General features: G+C 47.1%; 1 protein-coding gene across 2 annotated transcripts in view; it reads right to left on the reverse strand.

Moving 5' to 3' along the window:
* Positions 1 to 328: 328 nt before the first annotated feature.
* The window catches only part of Dpy19l3 (dpy-19 like C-mannosyltransferase 3), a 66,330-nt gene continuing 46,946 nt past the window's right edge, over positions 329 to 19,712 (reverse strand). The window contains exons 15-19 of one of the 2 annotated variants that reach the window (XM_021168101.1): positions 19,187 to 19,243; positions 15,036 to 15,118; positions 6,839 to 6,971; positions 4,224 to 4,382; positions 329 to 2,447 (exon numbers count right to left, since the gene is read on the reverse strand). In XM_021168101.1, coding sequence (XP_021023760.1) covers positions 2,286 to 2,447; positions 4,224 to 4,382; positions 6,839 to 6,971; positions 15,036 to 15,118; positions 19,187 to 19,243 — 594 coding nt within the window. In that variant the 3' untranslated portion in view covers positions 329 to 2,285. The remainder of the gene's footprint in view (positions 2,448 to 4,223; positions 4,383 to 6,838; positions 6,972 to 15,035; positions 15,119 to 19,186; positions 19,244 to 19,712) is intronic. The other variant, XM_029479874.1, reaches the window with a different exon arrangement.

A 19,712-nucleotide genomic window follows, 5' to 3' on the forward strand; every position in this document is an offset into this window, starting at 1 on the left:
AACACTGCTGAGATCAATCAAGCACAGCCATACCGAATAGGTTTCAGATGCTAGCAGGAGAGGGGCAGTATCAGGAGACTGCTCAACAGTTACAGTTTGATGCAGCTGTTTATGAACAAGTTAATGTTGCGGCGGAGAAAGTCTGGGATAAGCTACCTTCTACGGGGAGGCAGACTGAGGATTTATCTAAAATTAGGCAGGGTCCAGAGGAGTAGTTTCAAGATTTTGTGGCCAGGTTGCTGCAGACAGTAAGCAGAGCTATGGGGAATACTGAAGCAGTATTTTATAAGATGGATAGAGTCTAATTATTTTAATCAAATATTTAAATATTTTTTAAATATATAATTTATTTTTAAAGAAAAAATTTGTTTTAACAATGTCCTGTACATATCACAGTGTCTCGGGGAGAGCGCCTGTGGGGAAGACTGGTTTTTGGCACTTCTCATCGTGGTTTGGCAGCAATGGTGCTGTGGAGACGGAGCACTAACTAGCATGGATGTTGCCATAGTAAGGATGTGCATCCAAGTTTAAGTCCACGGCTCTTGGATCACAAGACACCAAACACCAAGTGATTAGATGAATGCACACAGGAATGTTTAACATAAATGCAAACTCACCCACATAGTAACCGTCACCAGCCCTGATGCACTGAGCCGTACCTGTGCTTGCTTTCCCTTAAGAGTAAGGCACTGGCCCAGAACCTCCACCAGTGCAGGCAGCTGCAGCAGGCACTACAGCTTCATTAAGCCTTTAGCATTGGTGAACACGTTTCCTTGTGTTGTTAGCCCAAACTGCAGTGGTCTCCCACCCCATTAAAGGGTCCAGAGAAGGCAGGATTCCAATGTTCTAATGGCTTAATTCAATAACCTAGCTGTTGATGTCTTATTTGAGTGAGTTTTACATAAAAACCCCACACCCGATGAGACAATGGAACACATTTTTGAATGCTACTTAAGCAGCAACCACACTGCGGACCGGCGGTGCTCTCCGGCCGGTGCTCGTGGGGATTTATTACACTAACGCTCGAGGAGAAAACATTTAAATCACTTCCAAATGGCAAGAGCGGGAGGGAAAGTTAATTTCATTAGCTATCTTGATTTAATTAAGTGGACAATGTGCCTGTATCAGCAGCTTTTACATGCCCCCACCGTTAGAAATGAATTATAAAAGCAATTATCAAAAACTCCGAGCAGGTACACCACCTCTCTCTGCTGCTTACAAGTGAGTGCAGCGTGGTGGCACTTGGTCACCTTGTAGGGAGGGACACGATGTCTCCAGGGCTGAGAAGGAAGACTGGAGGCCAGAAGTCAAAGGGTATGAAATGCCACATAGAACTCTGAGGCATGGTAGAACATCTAAAACAGCCTCAGACTTTGCAAGCTTCTAGGCTCTGAAAAAATATAAAGGTTAAAAACACAAAAAGTTTACCAAGTTTTGCAAACCCAGTTAATTGAAATGAGTAAGAAGTGAAGCAAAATTATTTTACTTGCAGGAGAGATTAAAAAGCATGAAGGGATCCCCCTCAAAGACTTCTATTATAAGCCCTGACACACTTTGCTTTCTTGAGACAGGGTCTCTTCACATAGCCCTGGCTGGCCCAGAACTCACTATATAGACCAGGCTGGCCTCGACCTCGCAAAGATTCACCTGCTCCTGCCTTCAGGTGCTGGGATTAAAAGAGTGTGTCACCATGCCGGCCCAGTAGCACCCTGATTGCTGTGCCCAGAATCAAAACAAACACACACTCTAAATGTGTGTGACATCTTAGAGCATGAATGGAATATTTAAGGTTCAAAGACCTAAAATAATTTGTTTCTTCACACATGTGAAAGCATGGTAAACTGGAAATGTTATAAAATTTTAACAAGACAGGACAATAAACTGTTAAAAAGCCACCAAGCGGTCTTGGTGAAGAAATGTCAGTGACTGAACTGTGTGGCCTGTCAACTACACTCACTCACAGCTGGCTCAGGGTCACTGAAAATCACAAGTATTTCAGATCTCAAAGAGGCTCTCACTTCCCAGGCCACCCAGTGGGTCACACATAATTCCCTCAATGACAAAGTTCCTAGCCAGCCTTGGGCAGGCACACCTGTGAGGCTAAGAACACTCACAGAAAAGACAGAGACAGGACAGAAAAGGCTAACGTTAGCGGGAGGCGTTTCCGATGATGGCGGGACTTGCCTGCAGGCCGTCTGCCACCCCAGCATTCAAGTCCCACTCCTGACGCACAGACATGGACTCCACCAGCTGTAGATGCACTGCAGTTTTAAGAACGGCTGTGGTTATTTGTTTCTGGACAGCTTGTAGACATGGAATGTCTTGTTCTGGAATACTCTAGTGAAGTGGGCTGCGTAGGAGGGCAGGTTCCTTTTAATCTCTTCACAGAAGCGAGGGTGGTCTGCAGGTCTCAAGTCAGGGTCACTCTCTCCTGGCCCATCCATTTCCTGAAAACAAAACAAAACAGATACAACGTGAGTGGTGGTGGTGGGCCCCATCCATCCACCTTCTATGTATCTACTGAACATCCTGGCTTTTGTTTATTGCTTTAATTTTAATACAGGGTCTCTCTATGTAGCCCTGGGTATCCTGGAACTCCATATATATGCCTGCCTCTGTGTTGAGTGCTGGGATTAAAGGTGTGCACCACTTCATTCAGCCCATATTCTGGGTTTGAGGGACAGGGGACAGGACCTCACTATGTAGCCAGGTTGGCCTAGAACTCTTTTATTTTTTTTTATTTTTTTTTGGTTTTTCGAGACAGGGTTTCTCTGTGTAGCCCTGGCTGTCCTGGAACTCACTTTGTAGACCAGGCTGGCCTAGAACTCAGAAATCCACCTGCCTCTGCCTCCAGAGTGCTGGGATTAAAGGCGTGAGCCACCACGCCTGGCTGGCCTAGAACTCTTAATCCTCCAACTCTAGCTCCATGAATGCTGGTACTGAAAGCATCTGTCACCACACCCACTGGCAAAGAAGAATCAGTATCAACTCCATTCAGAGATCGGACAGAAGGTCCACCTCACTCCCCTCCTACAAAGAGCAAATCAAGGCTGGAAAGAACTGTGTCCTGGGATTTGCCACTGTTCATGGTGGGACAGAACCAAAACTCAAGATCTTCCTGTGCCCTGGCTAGTCTTTTGTCAACTTGACAAAACTAGAATCATCTGAGAGAGAGAATGCTCTTTTGAGTGCCTGTAATCAAGTCGATGGGGCACTCTGCTGGTTAATGTGGGAGGGACCAGCCTACTGTGGATGGTGCCACCCTTGGGCTGCTGGCCCTGGATGGTATAAAAATGCAGGCTAAGTAAGCCATGGAGAGCAAGCCAGTATGCAGTACTCTTCCACAGTTCCCTTCGGGACAGACTGCGAGCTGTGAGACGAAGCACATCCTTCCTTCTCCAGGTGGCTTTCAATCACGGTGTTTGTCACAGCATTAAAAAGGTGACTGAGCCACCCTGTCCCTGGAACCATATGCCCTATCCCCTCCACAAACGTTAAACACAAAGAACTACAACTGGAGAAAATTCTCCAGCTCAGAGGTTAGGTGAGGAAAGTGACACAGAGCTCACGTGCCTGTGTCCTGCTCACCCCGAGTTCACGGCACGTACTGCTTATTGCTTTCCTTGGCAAAAACCTGATTCTAATTCAGTACCTCCAGCGTGCTTTCAGATTCAGGCTAGTTTCCACCGTCGGCTTTCACACCATCGGTTACACCATAGCCCGAAAGGGACAAAGACCCCATTTAATATGGGCTGGCTCAGCTCCAAGGCAGACACAGCTTGTTCTGCTGTGGAGGGCAAGCTTAGCTCTCCTGAGGCTGTGTGTGGATGGTGGACACAAGGAACAGGATGTGTGGGCCACGGGGCCTGGAAGAGGGTGGCCCACTGCCTGACACTTAGAGACGTGCCAACAGGATGCCCTGGAGCAGTGTGTTTACAGGCAGGTGTGTTGTATAGAGCAGAAAAAATATCCTTTACAAATAAATTTTATGCAGTGATGTATCAGGCAAACCTGCCAAAGGCAGGGGCGCTCTACCTGGGAATCCAGAGCTTTTCTGTCCCCTAGCCCAGTCCCCGATGTCACTAAAGAGCAGGACCTCTACAAATGTCTGACTTGTAATGTCATTCACACATATGGTAGAAAGTGATGTCTATCACTTGGGATTCATGCTGGATTTCCACCCTCTCTGAAAGCTCCATCAAATGAAGAAGCAACATGCTCACATGTCCGTTGGCCACATCCAGCAAGTCGCGCAGCCGGCAGCCCCTGTGGTGCCTGCGTTCGTAGCAGATGCTGTCCTCCAGGATCACGAAGTCAGTGCCAAAGGACCTCAGCAGTGCGTGCACTTCCTCTGGCGACCTCTTCGCATAGATCTGATAAACCTTCGAAATGAGATGAAAATGGAACAGTGCACACAGCCCTCAACTGCATGGGGGTCAGAGGAGGAAGAGAGGGAACATCCATGGGGTGATGCTAAGACCTGACACTCAAATCCCCTCGCTGCCCAGGCCACTCTCATCCTGCCAGTCAGTCTGGAGTTGGGGGGTATACATGTGGAGAATTGAACATATCTAGCTTAGATGCCAAAAGGACTTGGATTTAGCATGAGCCATCTTATAATTCTAAGAATTATTAAACATGGCTGAGTCTAGCAGACAAGCAAGCAGGCTGGTGGATCCTTTTGGGCACATGCACATCTATGATGGAGGCCTGGCTTCCCACAATGGCAAGTGGAAAGGGCTGCTGGCCTGGGTTGGAGCAGGCCCTGTTGCTTTCTGGCTGTTACACTGTATCCTTGAAAGCCCACAGGCTCAGCGGTTCATCCCCCACCTCGACACTTCCCCTGGAGAATTTCAGGCAATCTGTAGTAGCAGCCTATTCTGGGGGCTTTAATGCCTGCTTCAAGTCCACCACAGTGCCACCTGAACCAATGCTTCTGGGAAACGTTAGCTTGGGGCCCAGCAGCAGGTCCTGATTCCTGATACTTGGCTGTGTGTGGGGCCTAATGAAAGCTGAGGCCCTCACAGGGACACGTGAGACGGGAGGGTGACCTGTTTTTAATCACCTGCTGAGGACAGCAAGGTGGTCTCGGCTGAGGCGTTCTGAAGACTGAATCCTGACTGAAGGCCAGCACTGGTGACCTTGGGATCTCAGTTTTGGGGACTTTATACCCGGTACCTCTGAGGGGCAGTGGCACACAGCTGTCTGTAGCTCTGTAGGCTAAGTGGCGCTGGCTAACTCCTAATGGAACCTTCTGTCCTACCAAACGTGGGTCTATCTGCTAACACCTCAGCCAGACAAGACCTTCTCAGCTCTTGAACTAACAACATAGGAAGCAGGGGTAGCAAGAAGGCTCAGAGCACACTGTTCTTGCAAAGGACTAAAGTTCAGTTCCCAGGGCCCATGTTGGGTGGTTCACAATTGCCTGTAACTCTAACTCCAGGGGATCTGATGCCTTTGGCCTTGTGAGCACCTGTACGCATGTCTATAACCAGCAACCCTCCAAAGTACCCCATTTATACATAATTAAAAATTAGGTTAAAAAGTAGTGGTTAGTGTGGGCACATTAGGATAGGGCCGTAATCCCAGCACTCAGAAGGCTGAGGCAGTAGGATCACAAGTTTGAGGCCAGCCTGGGCTACAAAGTGAGACCCTGTATCACCCCCTGCCCCGCCCCGCCCCGCCCAAAGTGAGCATCGAGTCCTCATTCTTGAGGACCAGGGATAGCAGGCACCTTCCTGAGCATCGGATCCTCATTCTTGAGGACCAGGGATAGCAGGCACCTTCCTGCACCGCTGTCCACCATGCAAACTGAAATGACCTGATCAGAAAGTGCTCAGATAAAACCTATCTAAGACTCGATACATCAGTAGACACTGTACAGAAAGAATAAATATACAGGTTTACACACTTGACCACTCTATGTGTGACAGAAGTGGCCTAAATGACTGAATAGAACCCAGCACACACAGAGAAAGTGTTTGTAGCTTTCAAAATGGTCATGAGGGGGTTGGGGGTGTGGCTCACTAGCCTTGCTTGTTTTCATCTGAGGTCCTGCTATAGACAGTAAGACTACACTCGTATAGTTAGCTCCTGAATATAGTGTCAAGGAAAAGGAAGGTGGACTATGGTAGTTCTTTGTAAGAAGACTAAGAATATGGGGCTGGGGAGATAGCTCAGTGGTAAGTGCACGTCCTTCCTATTTTTGTAATTCAAGGACCCAAGTTCAGTTCCCAGCACTACATCAGGAGACTCATGACCACTTCTAACTTTACCTTCAGTGGGGAGCTGATGCTCCCTTCTGGCCTCTGTGGGCACCATGATCAAGGGCACATATGCATACGCAGACACACACAGACAGACAAACATGCTATTTGCCTCCTGAGAGGCACAGGGGAGTTAGGATACAGGGATGGGGTGAACATGTATCAGGCCTTTCCCTTCTGTATGCTCAGAACTATGTGACTGTATTATCTATTTAAACAAAGAGCAACAGCAAACACCCCAACCTCACCCTGCCTTACCAGAAATGGCCCCGAGCTGATTCATGAAACACGATCAGTATGTCTCCATTTCCGACCCTTTCCTTCCCAAACCACAAGCTCCAAGGGCTTTGGCTTAAACACTGCCTCCCACCCACCAATGCAGGATGTTTATCCTCTCAGCCCTTTCCCTACCTAAGAGGAGCATGTGCTTGCACCTAGCTCTTAAAAGGCAGAATCAGGATTCGACAGCCCCATGCCCTTATGCTCTGGCCGCTTCTCCTGGCACGGGAGACCTGCCCTCTGCCCTTGCTGGCAGTACAGGGCATGTGAGCACAGGCAAAGATGGGCCTTACCGCCTGGGTCCGCTCTCTCAGACTTTTATCTTCATAGTGTGGGTGGTTGGTTAGGGTCCGTCCTGTGCACAGCTTGACTCCAGCCAGCAACTGCATGCTTCCAGCGAACACAGCCTTCCTTGGTGTGTTGGAGCTACAAAGTTTCAGAGTGTGAATTAACCCAACACTAAGATTCCTAAGTAGACATCTCCCCCCTCAGAATCACTCAGCTCTGAGGGGGCGACTGAAGAGTTAGGGGGGGCCACACGGATGAGCAGAACTGATTTACACCCAAGGAGTTTTATGTGCACTTTAATTATTTACTTATTTGACACATTCTCATGGTACGTGTAGCCCAGGCTTGCCTCAAACTCGAGATCTTCCTGCCTCAGCTTCAGCCCGCTTCCTATCTGTTCTCTGTTCACTAGGACTGAGGCTGGGGAGCATCCAGCTCTCCAATGAGAAGGGTTGGCCTTTAAGATGGACTGTTGCAGGAAGCAGGCAGCCTAGCATCTCTGTGCCATCTTCTGCTGCTGCTGCTGCTGCTGCTGCTGCTGCCCAGAGAGGTGGAGTCTAACAAAGATCTCAGAGGCTGCAGCTGCTGTTGTGGCTGAGAGTAAAGGCGAGAAAGGAGAAGTGTCTGGAGGGGTGGCTCAGTGTTAGAGGACACTGGCTGTACTCGTGGGGGACTCAGGTTCAGTTCCCGGCACCCACTCAGCATCTCACAACCGACATTCCAGGGGGGAAGGATTGCTCAAGAAATGCCTGCATACGATACACATATGTGTACCATGCATACATGCACACACACGAACATACATGCAGAAATTCATACGCAAAAAAGTAAAAAAATAAGATAAGCGAGGAGCCAGGAAAATGCAGTTGATCACGACTCAATTTCATGGGGTTAAAACAGCAAAACTATACAAACAGTAAAAGTGAGTATGACTTTAAATGATATTTAAAGGAGGAAGCCCTGACATGATTAACACGGAAGCAGCTTCCGAAGAGCAGTCCGTTACTAAGAGAGGACGCAAGCTTCTTCCGACACAGAGACACTCTTCTGTCTCCTCAGACACAATACACAAAGCCAAAGCCTATGTGACATCATCCCATGAACTTATTTCCCAAGGAACACCAAGCTCTCTAGTGGGCTGTGACGGAGAACGCGGGCTTGGAGAACACAGGAAGACTCCGCGTGGAAGCTATGTCCTTCCCTCAGCCTTCAAGAGAAAGCATCTTTTCTTCTTTTAAATTTCCACACTAAGTCTTGCCATATAGCCCAGGCTAGCCTCAAATTCAGCATACTGTTGTTTCAGCTTCTTGGGCGATGGGCTGACCGATGTGTTAGCCCAATGAAGAGCCTTAGTAGCTGGCTTACTTCCCCTCTATCTGGGGGAACATTGGGTGCTGTTCTTGGGGACTCCAGGCCTCTGCCCCAAAAGGGGATTTTCCAGCTGCTCACTAGGAACATCCCAAGGCATGTTTATTTTTGAGTTAAGAAACAGTGTGTGTTTCTGTGTGTGTGTGTAGGGGTGTATGTGTGTGTGGGGTTCTGGTATGGCTGCACACACTCCTTTAATCCCAGCACTCTGGGGACAGGTAGGCAGGTGGCTCTCTGTGAGTTCGAGGCCAGCCTGGTTCAAATAGCCAGTTCCTGGCCAGCCATCACTACATAGTAAGGCCTTGTCTCAAAAATCAACAACAACAAAAAAACTTAAGCAGAGAAAAAAATAAGAGGCTTTGCTGATTTGAGCTAAAATGGTGGAGGTAATCATGAAGGCTATTTGAAATGTAAAAAGAAAGCCAGAGCAGGCTGCTCTGCTGGTGAGGCTCAGGGGACGCCTCTTCACATTCCTATCTGTATTCCAACTTAACGCTAAGAATACAGCTTGGATGCAGGCCAGCAAAGGCCTATGGGTGCCGGGGGCCAAGACACACCGGGCTTCGAGTGATGACACTTAGAGCTAAGTTACTTTTAGAAAATTCGAGGTTTCTCTCTAACGATGACATCCATCTACTACTGCGTTCCAATAAGGCTTCTCGGGCGAGGGAGCAAAGCGGATGGAATTACAATGAGTGAAGAAGGACTGACAGACATGTCTGCACCCTCCCTCGCCCTCACTGAAGTCTAAAATCTGCACTCCGACAGAGACAAAGTTAAGCATGGGCTTGGCTGGCCCGACGGGCTTGTCAGTACTCTAACAAGCAGATTCGGGAGCACGGAACAGACAGACGTTTGGGGGAACACAGAACAGACATTTGCGATGTCCTCCTGCGATCTGCATGGACGTTTGACACTGGTCCCGCATGGTCAGAGGAGCGGGAGGGTTATGAAGGCATGGGAGGGTTTAAATATAGGCATGCGTAGGTAGAGAATTCCTTAGGCAAGAACTTAGGGAAATTCGGTTTACTTCAATTAATGTTCACTTAACACTAATCCTGGACCGGGTCTATCTTCCTAGCCTACATTTAGAGTCTAAATTATAGCTAAAGTCTAAATTTTAGACCGTATCACCATTGCTAAAAGGAATACATATGAATGAAAGGCCGGTCTTCAGTCCCCTTGGATCCTCTCAATGTTATAAACCACTCCAATTAGCCCACAACGACTATCTTCTGCATGACATAGGTCTAGAATACACTGAAAAAGGAGCCTGGTTTCCATGTATGGTGGAGCAGGAGGTAGAGGCAGCTCCAGTTTCATTTAGTCTTGAACTGCCAAGCTTCAACAGGTAAATTACTGCTGAACTAGTGGGCAAACTTCAAAAGTGAACACTTCAAAAATTTATAAAATTATGAAGATAGGAGAAAGGCTCATTAAATAGAAAAGGTTTGGGCAGGGGGCTAGAGTGGTTAAGAGCACTGACTGCTTTTCTAGAGGACTCTGGTTCAATTCCCAGCAACCACATGGGAGTACACATCTGTAACTGCAGTTCTGGATCTGATGCCCCCTTCTGGCTTCTGAAGGCACTGCACACATATGGTATGGTGCACATATATATATAGGCAGGCAAACACTCATACACATTTAATAAGTAAGAGGTTCACTTAACACTAATCCTGAACCAGACGTAAAAGTCTGGACTTAGAGAACATCATCTTTAAAACACAGAACAATGCTTTCTACTCTGATTCAGAGCAAAAGAAATTTAGCGTGTGCTTTTCAGTTGTGCTGAGACCATTCTCAACATGGAAGGCTCTTTGACTGCAAAGAGGGTCCTTCTAGCGAAAACCTCCTAAAGGCAAAGGAATAAAAGGCCATCTCTCAAAATACTACCATCCGCAGATCTCCATCGGTTGCATAAGAGGATTTCCAGGCTACATTTATTCCAGGATAGATTGGCACAAGGCATGCATAGCCTGGCCGGGCTGCTGTTACTGTCAGCCTTGCTGAAGCAAACGGACTTTCTAGTCTCATGCAAAGCCTTTAAGGCACCGCCTGGCTTTGGCCGAGAGGGGCACAAGAAGGCAGGACTCGGGAGTGTGATCTCTGCAGCCAGGAAAGTGTGGGTAGGTAAGGCACACGGCAGTCAAACACACGCTGGGCGCAGGCACGCAGCCAGGTGCTCTAGTTGGGCTCCAAGCGAGCAGAGATGGCAGCCACCCAGCTCTCAAAAGGGCCCTGGGAGGCTGCTGGGGCCGCATATCCGGGGACCTGGCCTCCACAAAAGGTCCTTGTGAACTAACAGGTTTTTATATAAATGTAGGTAATTAGAATCTCCTGACTGCTATGACACAAAGCCAGGGCTACAGAGAAAGACCCCGTCTGGAAGGAAGGAAGGGAGGAAAGAGGGAGAAAAAGACAAGACCTGCTTGCTTGTCTGAGACGAGGTCTCATGCATCCCTGGCTGGCCTCCAACTCGCTGTGTGGCTGAGGATGACCTCGGACAGTCACTGTTCCTGGTTCCACTTCCAAGAATACTGGCTTGGATCTTGTAAGTGGCTCAGGCTGGCCTTGATCTCACTTTGCAGCTTTGAATGTTGATCTTCCTTGACTCTGTCTTCCAAGTAGCTGCAGGCCTGGTTTCTAAATGTCATTGTCCATTCCATTAGGAGACTAAATTGCAAACACGTCACGGGTACACCCATCCGTCAGGCTCCTACTAACCGTGAGGTTGAGCGAAGAGCACGGGGTGCTCAGCAGAGCTGGCACGGGGGCCCACCTGCTGCTGTGAGGGGGCAGGTGCCAGTGTTCACACGTGTACCCTGGTATCCCGGGTGTGCACTGTGCGTGTGCTACGGGTCTCATGTAGATGCAGTTGAGCTGTACCAGCAAGCATACAGCGTCTGCTGTGAAAAGGCTCTGTAACCTAAAGGCTCTCAGTGTTTCCATAGGACCGAGGCTCCTTCCCAGAGCACTGCTGTGAAGGAGGTCCCTGTGGGTCTCTCTCTAGCCTGTAGAACATCTCAGCTGAGCTCCCTGGAAAGGTGAGACTTTCACTAACTCCTACCAAGGCGACGGCAGCTTTCAGTGTGTCCTCAGCCTGCCAGGGCAGGTATGTGGCTCCCAGAGCCACATATGGGGTGAGGGTGGTAACTGATGAATGAGCCTCCTCTCCACATGTGTAACTGAGTCTTCTTACTCTAGCATGGAAGACCACTAGATGTGTCCCCTGGGCCCAGGAGTCTCCCTTGCCTTGCCTAGCCAACACCTTCGAGACTGCACTGACCCAGGCCAGTATCCAAGGACAGATCAGTCAGCATGGTAAGGGTGCAGGTGCCCCACCCCTCAGTGACCGTGCTGGGGCCCAGCTGCAGTCTTTTCTCCCAGCAGCATGCATACCCTGTGACCAACCTCCACTGTGGAGCCAAAGCAGACACGAGAAATCAGAGGTTAAGAGAATATTTAAGTGGGATGCAGTGGCACAGGCCTGTTAAGTCTGGCTACCCAGAAGGCTGAGGTGAGAGGCGCCAACTTCAAAGCCTGCTTGGGCTACAGAGTGAGTTCAAGACCAGCCTCTGCAACTGAGTGAGACACTTCGTCAAAATAAAAAGTAAAGGAGAGGTCTGGGGCCAGCACTCAGTAGTTCAGTGATGATTGCCTAGTGTTCACGAAGACCTAGGCTCAACCTCTAGTACTAAAAAAGTAAGAATATTAAATGTATTCCCTAACAGAGAGATTCAAGCCTGCCGACCGCAACTCATTTGAATGTTGATTTAAACAAACATATTTTGTGTCTAAATAGACCCTACTTTGGCATACATTCATCATCACTTAAGCTTAATTTACAAACATGCCAAGCAGCTATTTTTAAAAAAAAAAAATCGCTTTGATTTGAGCAATTTTAAGGGAAAACAGGCAAGATTAGATGACAATGGAACCAATATTTTTAGAACAATATGAATCTTTCAGTTGCTGAGAAATTAAAAAAAAAGAAAGTAGTAGTAGAAGAAGAAGGCCAACAAGCTAACAAGTTAAAAGAGCATGCCAATAAAGAGGCTGCCCTGGGAGAAGCACTGTTAGCTGCCAGGGCTCTACCAAGGCCAGTCCGCAGCAGGGAGGAACAGCCCGATGCTGCCTTCTCTATACCTGCATATCATCCCACCCATACTTTTGCAGAGCCAGAAATATTGCTTTACATAGGTTTTTGAGAGAAAAACTACAAAATACATGTTGAGTCTGAGAGAGTCATAGAGAAATTTGGGTTCCACTGTAATCGTCTGGACTATAGTGACTTCTGTAAGTCAGGGAATATAGGGAAAGACGCTAAAAGGACGGTAGGCCGGGGAGGGGGTAGCGGGGGGAGGTTCATCATCTACATGACGCAGCCTATAGTGTGTCCTTCAGTGCCTCAGATCACAAATACAGAGGACAGGGGCTGGAGATGGCTCAGTGGCTAAGAGCATTGCTGCTCTTCTAGAGGACCTGAGCTTACTTCCTAGCACATACGTTGGGCGGCTCACAATACTCTATAACTTTAGCTCCAGGGGATCCAACACCCTCTTCTAGATTCTGTAGGCACCCCCTCCACACACACAAGCACACATCCCCACATGCATTTAACAAAGACAAAATTAATCTTTAAAAAATATAGACTGAAAGGGTCAGCCTTGCTTTCAGATGCACCTGTTGTAAATATCTAATCGATTAGCTAGTACAAAAGTAATTAGCTTTTCTTTCTATGAATAAATAACCTTTTCCTATTTACAATAAGTACTGAAAGCATTATTTACTCCAATATTACCCATCATGACTAAAGTTAATAAATAAAGATGGAGTGCTGTTCCCCACTAGAAACATGTCAAAAATTATACTCGTGTCCAGTCAAATCCAGTCTGACACTGAGACAAAACCACACAGACATTTGGGTCTCTATACAACCCACGCATGGTCCTTTGGAGACCAAAGCTGCCAAGCTGACCAGCGCTGGCCAGGAAGCACGGGCATGGCGGGTACCCTCCAGGCTGCTGCTAAAATCCTAAGTGGTAGAGACGGCAGATGACGCCTTCGAGGCTCACCTGTGCTGTGCAGGTGACTGTCCCCTGCGGCACACAGATGACTTGTGCCTATGAAGCAGGAGAGCCTGCTCTACAGGGCAGGGCGTGCCACTCTGGTAGATAAGTTGGTTTGCTATCGAGAGTCACAGTCCCTGAACAAAGCTTTGAAGCACAGTACTGTCATCCTGAGGCTGGAGGCTGAGGCAAAGCAACCAAGGCTGGGCAAAAGAAGAAAGAAGGAAAGCAAAAACAAACAAACAAACAAACAAACACACCCAAACCAAAAGGGGGGGGGGAATCCAAAACGCAAAAGCACACACCACTACCACCACTAAAACCAAACCCGAAACCAAGAACAACATCACACCAGGGCATTCTGATAAGAACAACATCACACCAGGGCATTCTGATAAGAACAACATCACACCAGGGCATTCTGATGCTGTTTCGCTTGTGAAAATCTGTTCTATGGGCTTCAGAGATGACTCAGTGGTGAAGAGCACTTGTTCTCTCAGAGGACCTGGGTTCAATTGTGCACACTCACATGACCGCTCACAACCATCTAGGGTACTAAGGGCCTCCGACAAACATGCAGACAAACATCCATACATATAAAAATATAATTAAAACTATCTTAAAAAGAAAAATGCCTTACTTTCTAATTAGTTGATAATTAATTTTCAAAAAACTGAGACAGGGTCTTTCTGTAGATGAAGCTGGCCTTGAACTCACAGACATCCACCTGCCTCTACCTTCCAAATGCAGGGATTAAAGGTGTGTACTCCTATGTCAAGTTAAGAAAAATGTTTTCAATAGAATAAGATGAAATTTTCTCTGTGAGCTGAGTTTGACGAAGCCTGCAGTGAGCTATGATTCTGAAGCAGGGACATTTTCACGTGTGTGGATATTAACATCAAATATGAACAGGATTCAGATGAAAATAATAAAGATAAAGTCAGCAAAAAGTAGAAACGTGAGTGACTTTTAAACTTTTTTTTGTTTTGTTTTTTGTTTTTCGAGACAGGGTTTCTCTGTATAGCCCTGGCTGTCCTGGAACTCACTCTGTAGACCAGGCTGGCCTCGAACTCAGAAATCCTCCTGCCTCTGCCTCCCAAGTGCTGGGATTAAAGGCGTGCGCCACCGTGCCCAGCGACTTTTAAACTTTTAAATATGTGTACACATCCCTGGGGGTGGGGAGCGCGTGCATGTGAATGCGTGGGGAGGTGAGGCCAGCAACTGCTGGATGCCCTGAAACTAGAGTTATAGGTGGCTGCAAGCCTCCAGGTGTGGGCCCTAGGCCCTGAGCTCGGGTCCTTGGCAAGAGCAGTGCATGCTCGCAACTGTTAAGTCGCATGGGGAAATAAAACCTGACTCTCGCTTCTGCTGTTTTGGGGAGTTTATTTTCTGATCCCATTTTCCACTTTAAACGAGTGTTTCTTTCCTTCAGGGAAGGCAGCTGCAGACAATCAATCCTATTTTCTTTAAAGTCGAGGTCTTACTATGTGGCTTAGGCTGGCCTTGAACTCACGGCCTCTGCCTCCGCCTCTGCCTGGGTGCTGGATGGGGTTATAAGTGTGTGCTGCTGCGCCCAGTCAGAACAATTTTTGAGAGGAAGAGTTCCTTTCAAATTCATAGTTTTAAAGAAAAGCTTGATTAAGAAGGATGTTTCCTAAATATGAGAAAATAAACAAACTTGCCTCTCAAACAAATGAGAGCTACAGTTGACTTTAGAAGGACATTCGAGGTTTCAAACTTCAAAAGAAAAAGTGCCTCTTACTTAATCCAGGTCATCAGCTCCACTGTGTCTGGGTCATAGAATTCTTTCAGCTCCGAGAGTTCATCCATCACTCCTGGCCAGGACTGAAAGGAAAAACAAAACAAAACCAAAACGCACCCGTGTAGCTGTCACTAAGGTTAAGTAACAGAGGACGAGAAACTGTGTATGATGTACTCAGGAGACACACAAACGGCAGCTGCAGCCCTGATGGCTTTACCTCTGAGCCAGTCTGCACAGCTGAGCGCGAGGCCTGAGAACGTCTAGGTACTCCCGAAGCTCGTACAGACAGGCTTTTATGTGACGGTGTAAATGTAAAGAAAGACTGTATGTATGCAACAGCAGCAACACCTACTCCTGTTGGGTCTGGAGAGATGGCTCAGTGGCTGCTCTTGTAGGGGGAAGGACCTGGGTTCAGTTCCCAGGACTCACAATGGCAGCTCAGGCCGACCGTAATTCAGTGATGTGCTGTCCTCTTCTGGCCTCTGCGGGTGTTGCATGCATGTGGAGCACAGACTTACAGGTACCTGCACACATGGATCAAGGCTTTCAATACAGGGGTATTATCCTGGCCCCCAAGGGTATCACAAGACAGATGGTGCAGCTGGGAGCATCACCATCAGATCTGTTGGTGGCCGACTAAGTAGCAGAGCTGTGCCTCGGGACTTGCTTCTAAATGCTTCTCCCTGCACTGTCATGACTATCCTGGGCAAATGGCTTGGTACATGTTAATAGATATTCTGTCACGATAGGAAAGGATGGCTGGAAATCAGACTCCAGGAGCATCGAATGTATTAGACTTTATTATTTCGGCCGTTGATCAGCTCACGTCACTTAAGGTTATACAGACTGGGTATAAAAACAACATTCACATTCCACCTCTCATCTAACGCAAATTCTAGTTCATTAATCAATTAAATCTTAGCTCTTCTCGAATGATGGTGGACCAGGCACCACTTCCTCCATTAATTCTTATTTTGAGACAGATAATTACTTTGTAGCCCAGGTTAGCCTCAAACTCCTGGCTTACTCTACTAAATACTTTGGGAATTAAATCTGTGGTGCCTGGCACCTGATCATCAACAAGATACAACACTTTATTTAATATAATGCTCCAATTATTTTGGGCATTGGATAATTTTCTTTCTTTCTTTCTTTTTTTAAAGATTTATTTATTTATTTATTTATTTAATGTAAGTACACTGTAGCTGTCTTCAGACACACCAGAAGAGGGCATCAGATCTCATTACAGGTGGTTGTGAGCCACCATGTGGTTGCTGGGATTTGAACTTCGGACCTTCGGAAGAGCAGTCGGGTGCTCTTACCCACTGAGCCATCTCACCAGCCCTATTGGATAATTTTCTAATGTTAAAGTTGCAGATCCTGTGAGAAACTCCTTAAATGACGTGAAAATAAAAACTAAATGTCACTTTTTAACAGGATGCAATAGATTAGCTGGGATTTCAACAATCCAATAAGCTAATCAAAACCAGAGTAAATGCTTCTAATCTCTGGCTCTGAGGAGCCTAGCACACGCCTTCCCCTTTGAACAGGATTATCCTAGAGAAAAGAACATGGTCCACATTGTAACTGCCAGTAAAACTTAAGTCAGGCTTTGAATAAATACTCATGCCACTTGCAGAAAGTCTTCATGGCTGGCCCAGATGGGAAACAGCTTGAGTGTCAGGGGAAACTCCTCATGTCTACATTGTTCATATTCTTTCTGGTCTGAGACTTTACAATGCTTTCTTTAAAAGACAAAGCCTCACTCACTCTGTAGCCCAGGATGTCCTGGAACTCACTCTATAGCCCAGGCTGGCTGCTAAACTAAGAGATGCTCTGCCTATGCCTCCTAATGCTGGGATAAAGCAAGAGCCACCATGCTTGGTTTTACTTTGCAGATTTTGAGTTGAAGTTGCTAAAGGATTTCATGCAGTATCAGTAGAGGAACCAGGCCACCTGCCCAAGGCCTTGCCACACCCCAGGACCACCGCTGGCAGCAGTGAGTTGTGTTTTCCTAGTGCTATCCCTGATCCCCTACAGCAGTGGTCCTTAGAGCTGAGGGGACTGTTCTCAGCGGGCAGAATGTATGTAACGTGCTGGAAATGACAGGCTGCCACAGGGCGCAGTGGTCAGCATCAAGGAGTTGGAAGGTAGGTACTTTGCTACTCCATCTGCCTGGCAGGCCAGCAGCCTGGGACATGGTTATCCGGGAAAAAGTCCTAGGAAGCACAACAGGCTTTGCAAACTTGATGCCTCTGCATCACTGCATGACTGAAACATGGGCTTCTGACTCAGGAGGTCTGGGGCAACCCACACCTTGCGTTTCCTAATTCACAGGCGCTACTGCTGCTGCCTTCACCATGGTTAAGAGCCAAAGCCCTAGAACATGCTTTATTTGTTCTCTGAGCCTTCCTACATCCTATCCCCAAGTCCTTAAACAGCTTTACAGAAGAACTTCAATAGGTAGTAACGTCATAAAAGAACTCAGCCTACAAAACATACACACACACACACACACACACACACATTCATACACACACACCATCCATCCATCCACACATCCATCCATCCACACATCCATACACAAAAGACACACACATACACACACACACCCATCCATCCATCCACACATCCATCCATCCACACATCCATACACAAAAGACACACACACACATTCATACACACACACCCACCCTTCCATCCATCCAACCACACATCCATACACAAAAGACACACACACACACAGACAGAGTCAGTCCCCAGTCCTGTACTATCCTGCCCCCACAGCTGTAGAGGGGACACCAGAACAACCCTGAGCGTCCCTGAGGTTCGACCCGCATAATTCCATGCAAAGGGGAAGTTGCCAAGTTGCTCATTTGCCATTTAACCTAGTTTCACTTATTTACGTAAGAGAGTGAACTTCCTGGAGCTGGTGGGCTCTGCCTGTGACAGCAGCTGTTCTGACAGAACCCTGACTGTCAACTGCAGTTCCCAAGCCTCAAGCCTTTGGATTACAGAACCTCACGTTACAACAGCAGCAGTCTGGAGGCCGAGCTGCAGGCTCTCTCCTGACTGCTCTGACAAACTGGGGCCACTCCACAGTGGACTCCAGTCTACTGCTCTAACTTAAAACCACACAAGACATATGAAAAATATGGTCAGGGTAGTGGTGCACACCTTTAATCCCAGCACTTGGGAGGCAGAGGCAGGTGGATTTCTGAGTTCGAGGCCAGCCTGGTCTACAGAGTGAGTTTTAGGACAGCCTGGGCAACACAGAGAAGAAACCCTGTCTCAAAAAANNAAAAAAAAAAAAAAAAAAAAAAAGAATTACCAAATTGCCAAGTGGCCAGTGATCTCTGAGGGGTGTTTGGGACACTTCAAGATCAGTTAAAGGAGAATATGACATTTCTCACTGCTTCAGTAACTTGTCTCTGGGTTGGGGGAGGGGTCAGTCTTTTTTGTTGTTGTTGTCTAATTTTTGTTTGGGTCTCACTATGAAGCCCAGGCTGGCTTTGACTACTGGATCCTCCCATCCCAGCCTGTGTGTAGAGATTACGGGTGTGTACCACCATAGCTGCCCCAAACATTAATTTTACATTGTTTATTACATGTGTCCAGCCCTCCAGAAGACATGTATCTAATGAAATGAGTAGGTTAAAGCTGGCCCTATCCTTAAACCTCTCACTTTGCATAAACCAGGCAACAGGAGAAATTCGTTCTACCTTCTTTGTTTCAAAATAGGTCTGAAAACATTTTCAAAACCTTGCTTCCAGTAAGAGTGGTGGTGCACGCCTTTAATCCCAGCACTCGGGAGGCAGAGGCAGGAGGATTTCTGAGTTCGAGGACAGCCTGGTCTACAAAGTGAGTTCCAGGACAGCCAGGGCTATACAGAGAAACTCAGTCTCGAAAAACCAAAAAAAAAAAAAAAAAAAAAAAAAAAGAGTTGAAATTAACAGAATGGCTTTTTTTTTTTTTAAAAAGATTTCTTTTTCTTTTCTGAATGGCCCCTTTACTCTAATGCTGAACGCCTAAAACTGGGTTTTAAAACCCCAATCTCCCTATTAATGCCAACTCAGCAGGGCTTGAAGGCAGCCGCTGCAGATGCCAGAAGCCCCTCTGCTGCTAAGTGAAGAATGGGGGAGCAACCTTACCTTATAGCACAGATACAGCAGGGTGAGAACGGGTACCAGGTAGCGCAGGACCCAGATCTGTGGGACAAAGACTCTATTGAGATCACATGGGCCTCAAAGTCTGGCTCTGAGCATGCACGCTGTGTCTGCCATCCCACTACCCAATGAGTGTAGAGGACAGAGCAGTTCTTGGTTGCGGGCTGTTCAGCCTTAACATATAGACACCAGAGAGTGTCTTATACAATAACTGTAATTCTGGATAATGGACTTAAAGTTTTAATTTCACTTTTTATTACACTGCTAAGTTCTATATATAGTGAACATATCTGACATAAAAAAAAAATAAGTGAATTAAAAAATGTAATTGGTGACCTTGCCTCGAGTCCCTGCCCTGACTTCTCTCTTGTGACAGACTGTGACCTGGGACATGTAAGCTAAGTAGAGTTGCTTTTGGTCATGGTGTTTTATCACAACAACAGAAAGCACACCAAGACAGAAGGGTACTCAGGGGTGTGAGGAAAATGGAAGAGAATATTGAGGAGGAGAT

The sequence above is a fragment of the Mus caroli genome, chromosome 7 (genome assembly GCF_900094665.2).
Source record: "Mus caroli chromosome 7, CAROLI_EIJ_v1.1, whole genome shotgun sequence".
Taxonomy (NCBI): domain Eukaryota; kingdom Metazoa; phylum Chordata; class Mammalia; order Rodentia; family Muridae; genus Mus; species Mus caroli.